We start from the raw sequence: 2,522 nt of genomic DNA, 5'->3' as shown, positions 1-2,522 counted from the left end.
GTTAGCAGTAGTGACGTTAGCAGTAGTGACGTTAGCAGTAGTGATGTTAGCTGTAGTGATGTTAGCAGTAGTGACCAGTGTTTTAATCTAGTTTTGAATGTACATTTGTATCCTGTTTTTATTAATTTTGTCATGTTTAAGTTTGTATGAAGGTGCTGGCTGTCGTCACCACCACTATTACTGTAAATGAATTGAACCTAATAAAGTGAAGTGTTAGTGTCTTTGTCCTCCTCAATGAAATGCATTGTTTGTCTGAAATCTTTACTTCTCTGCAAAGAAAAATAAACTCTGTTGTGGTCAACACTAATTAGGCCTTCATCCTACGTGACTGTTTAAACAATGAACAGGGAAGGTGCTTCTTTGTTTAATTTATATGTTTGTAACACACTCGATAACTTTATGGTGAATAGTGGACAGAAAATGTGAACGCACATTAGGAAGACTGTTTTTATGACCAGTGCACCGCTTGTAAACCTGCTGTGGGTCTATGCATAGCGTGGATCTGATTAGCTTAGCTTCATAGTTGCTAACAGCCGCGCTAAATAAACAAGCCCCACTTCACTCACTGTTTACTGAGATTCTTGTGGGTGGACAAAGTAAAAAAAATAAATAAATAAATCAGCCATTATATTGGTTATTGGCTGTAATATAGACCAATATCTGTGTTGACGACAGCCAAAATGTCCATATCGGTCGGGCTCTAGTTAGCAGTAACACCATTAGCATTGGCAGTGATAGACAAGCAGAAGAATGACGCAGATTTTTCTAAGAACCTGAAGAGACCTCTGTGTATTTACATTGGGAAGACTTTTGTAAATAAAGGTAAACATTTTGAAAGGTATAAAAATTACAAAAAATTAAATGTTGTAGCACTGATCTCCTGAATGGCTAAAACAGCACAAAGAATGTGAAATGTGCTCAAAACATGGAAAAATAATAAAAGACAAAGAGAAACAGGAAAACGGCTAAATTTCCAACCGTTTTGCTGTCTTCGCTGGCGCTGGTGGGGTCTTTCGTTTGGTAGTTTGGCCCAGGCAGAGCGGGGAAGTCCTCGTTGTGGATGGAGAAGTCCTGCGTCTGCTCGTTAGATGGCTTCGTTACCATGCCGACTGGAGATAAAACCCATTAAAATAATCAGTGTAATTAAACAATTACAAACACCAATTGGACACAAGTGTTACCAGGTTTTATCAAAATGTTGCTAACAGACAAACTGGTGGTTGTGTTACCATAGGGCGCCCGGCCGGCCAGCGGGTTGTGCTGTGGGGCACAATTCGAACTTCCGTCCCTCCGACTCCGGTCAGCTAACGCTGGGAAGTCGGAGAGGTCCAAACCCGTCACATTCTCACTGCCGTCTGGAAAAACAGAAAACACATCATACTGTTTAAAATTTAAATAAATAAAACCAAGTGTCTGGATTCAAACATCAAACCTTGAAGTGAGGTCGGTCATGTCTGTTACCTGTGCCGTTAAAGATGTTGCTGGATAAAGAGCTGTTCATGTTGAAGCCTGGATTCCTGTTTAGAGAAGAAAAAATAAAAACAAAACTTTTCTAACAAAAACTCACACAACACCAGCAATACAACTTTATAAAGTGCAGTTAACAAAATCAATAAGTTCTACACCACAAAGGGGGCAGAAAAGAAATGTCTCCCAAAAAGAGGCGGAGCATCATTTTACTCCAAAAAAAGGGTGGAGCATTACCTCCAGACAAAAAAAGATGAAGTTTTGGGCAGAGGATTAAATAAATCATCATCAATCAGGTTAAAATTTAACAACAGAAAAAAAATTGTTTTTGATTTATTGTTAATTTTATATTTTACCTGTTAAATGTGAACGGCTGCCTCGACTGTGGCTGTTTGGGCATCCCTATGATGCTCGGAGACGACCGGCTGGGACTCCCCATGGTACCGCTCCTCCCTCCTCTCTCTCCTCCTCCTAACCCACTCGTCTGACCCGTCGGACCGCCCACCTGCTGGTTGTGGTTTAGGACGCTCCGGCTGCTTATGGGCAGGATCCCCCTGCAGGGAAAGAAAAACGAGGCCCGACGTTTGTGGGTTTGAAAAAAGCGTCACGGGTGGAAACTGAAACGATGAAGAGCAGCCGGAAGACGAAGAAAAATGTAAACTCCTGATCCAAACGTGTCGATCCACAGACTGAAGCGTCTCGGTGCGACAGACAGGAAGCTGCGTGCGGTACCTGCTGGGTGAGGGCGGCGTGTGCAGCGAGCTGGAGTTGGGGGTACTGGTGTGACTGGGCAGCTGGCTGGCAGACTGGTTCAGCCCGCTCCGACTGAGCTGAGGCGCGGCGCTGCTGTTCATCCCTCGCATGGGAAACCCGAGCGCACCTGCACCGACGGAAAGATGAAACGGGTCAGAAAGCAGAACCGATTTTGACGTATTGTTCTTTTTGTGTGACTGGTTGTGTGTTTGTGTGACTGGTTGTGCGTTTGTGTGACTGGTTGTGTGTTTGTGTGACTGGTTGTGTTTGTGTGACTGGTTGTGTTTGTGTGACTGGTTGTG

At 43.5% G+C, this 2,522-nt stretch overlaps 1 protein-coding gene across 1 annotated transcript in view; it reads right to left on the bottom strand.

The window, feature by feature from the left end:
- LOC119428355 (CCR4-NOT transcription complex subunit 2) overlaps window positions 1-2,522 on the bottom strand; it is a 14,406-nt gene that overhangs the window by 7,206 nt on the left and 4,678 nt on the right. The window contains exons 4-8 of the mRNA XM_037696031.1: window positions 2,200-2,347; window positions 1,824-2,021; window positions 1,462-1,517; window positions 1,230-1,355; window positions 979-1,109 (exon numbers count right to left, since the gene is read on the bottom strand). Of these exons, the coding sequence (XP_037551959.1) occupies window positions 979-1,109; window positions 1,230-1,355; window positions 1,462-1,517; window positions 1,824-2,021; window positions 2,200-2,347 (659 nt within the window). The remainder of the gene's footprint in view (window positions 1-978; window positions 1,110-1,229; window positions 1,356-1,461; window positions 1,518-1,823; window positions 2,022-2,199; window positions 2,348-2,522) is intronic.

Source organism: Nematolebias whitei, chromosome 22 (genome assembly GCF_014905685.2).
Source record: "Nematolebias whitei isolate Nwh7 chromosome 22, NemWhi1, whole genome shotgun sequence".
NCBI lineage: Eukaryota > Metazoa > Chordata > Actinopteri > Cyprinodontiformes > Rivulidae > Nematolebias > Nematolebias whitei.
Note: the sequence above shows the minus strand (reverse complement) of the source record. Positions and strands in the feature narration are given on the sequence as shown.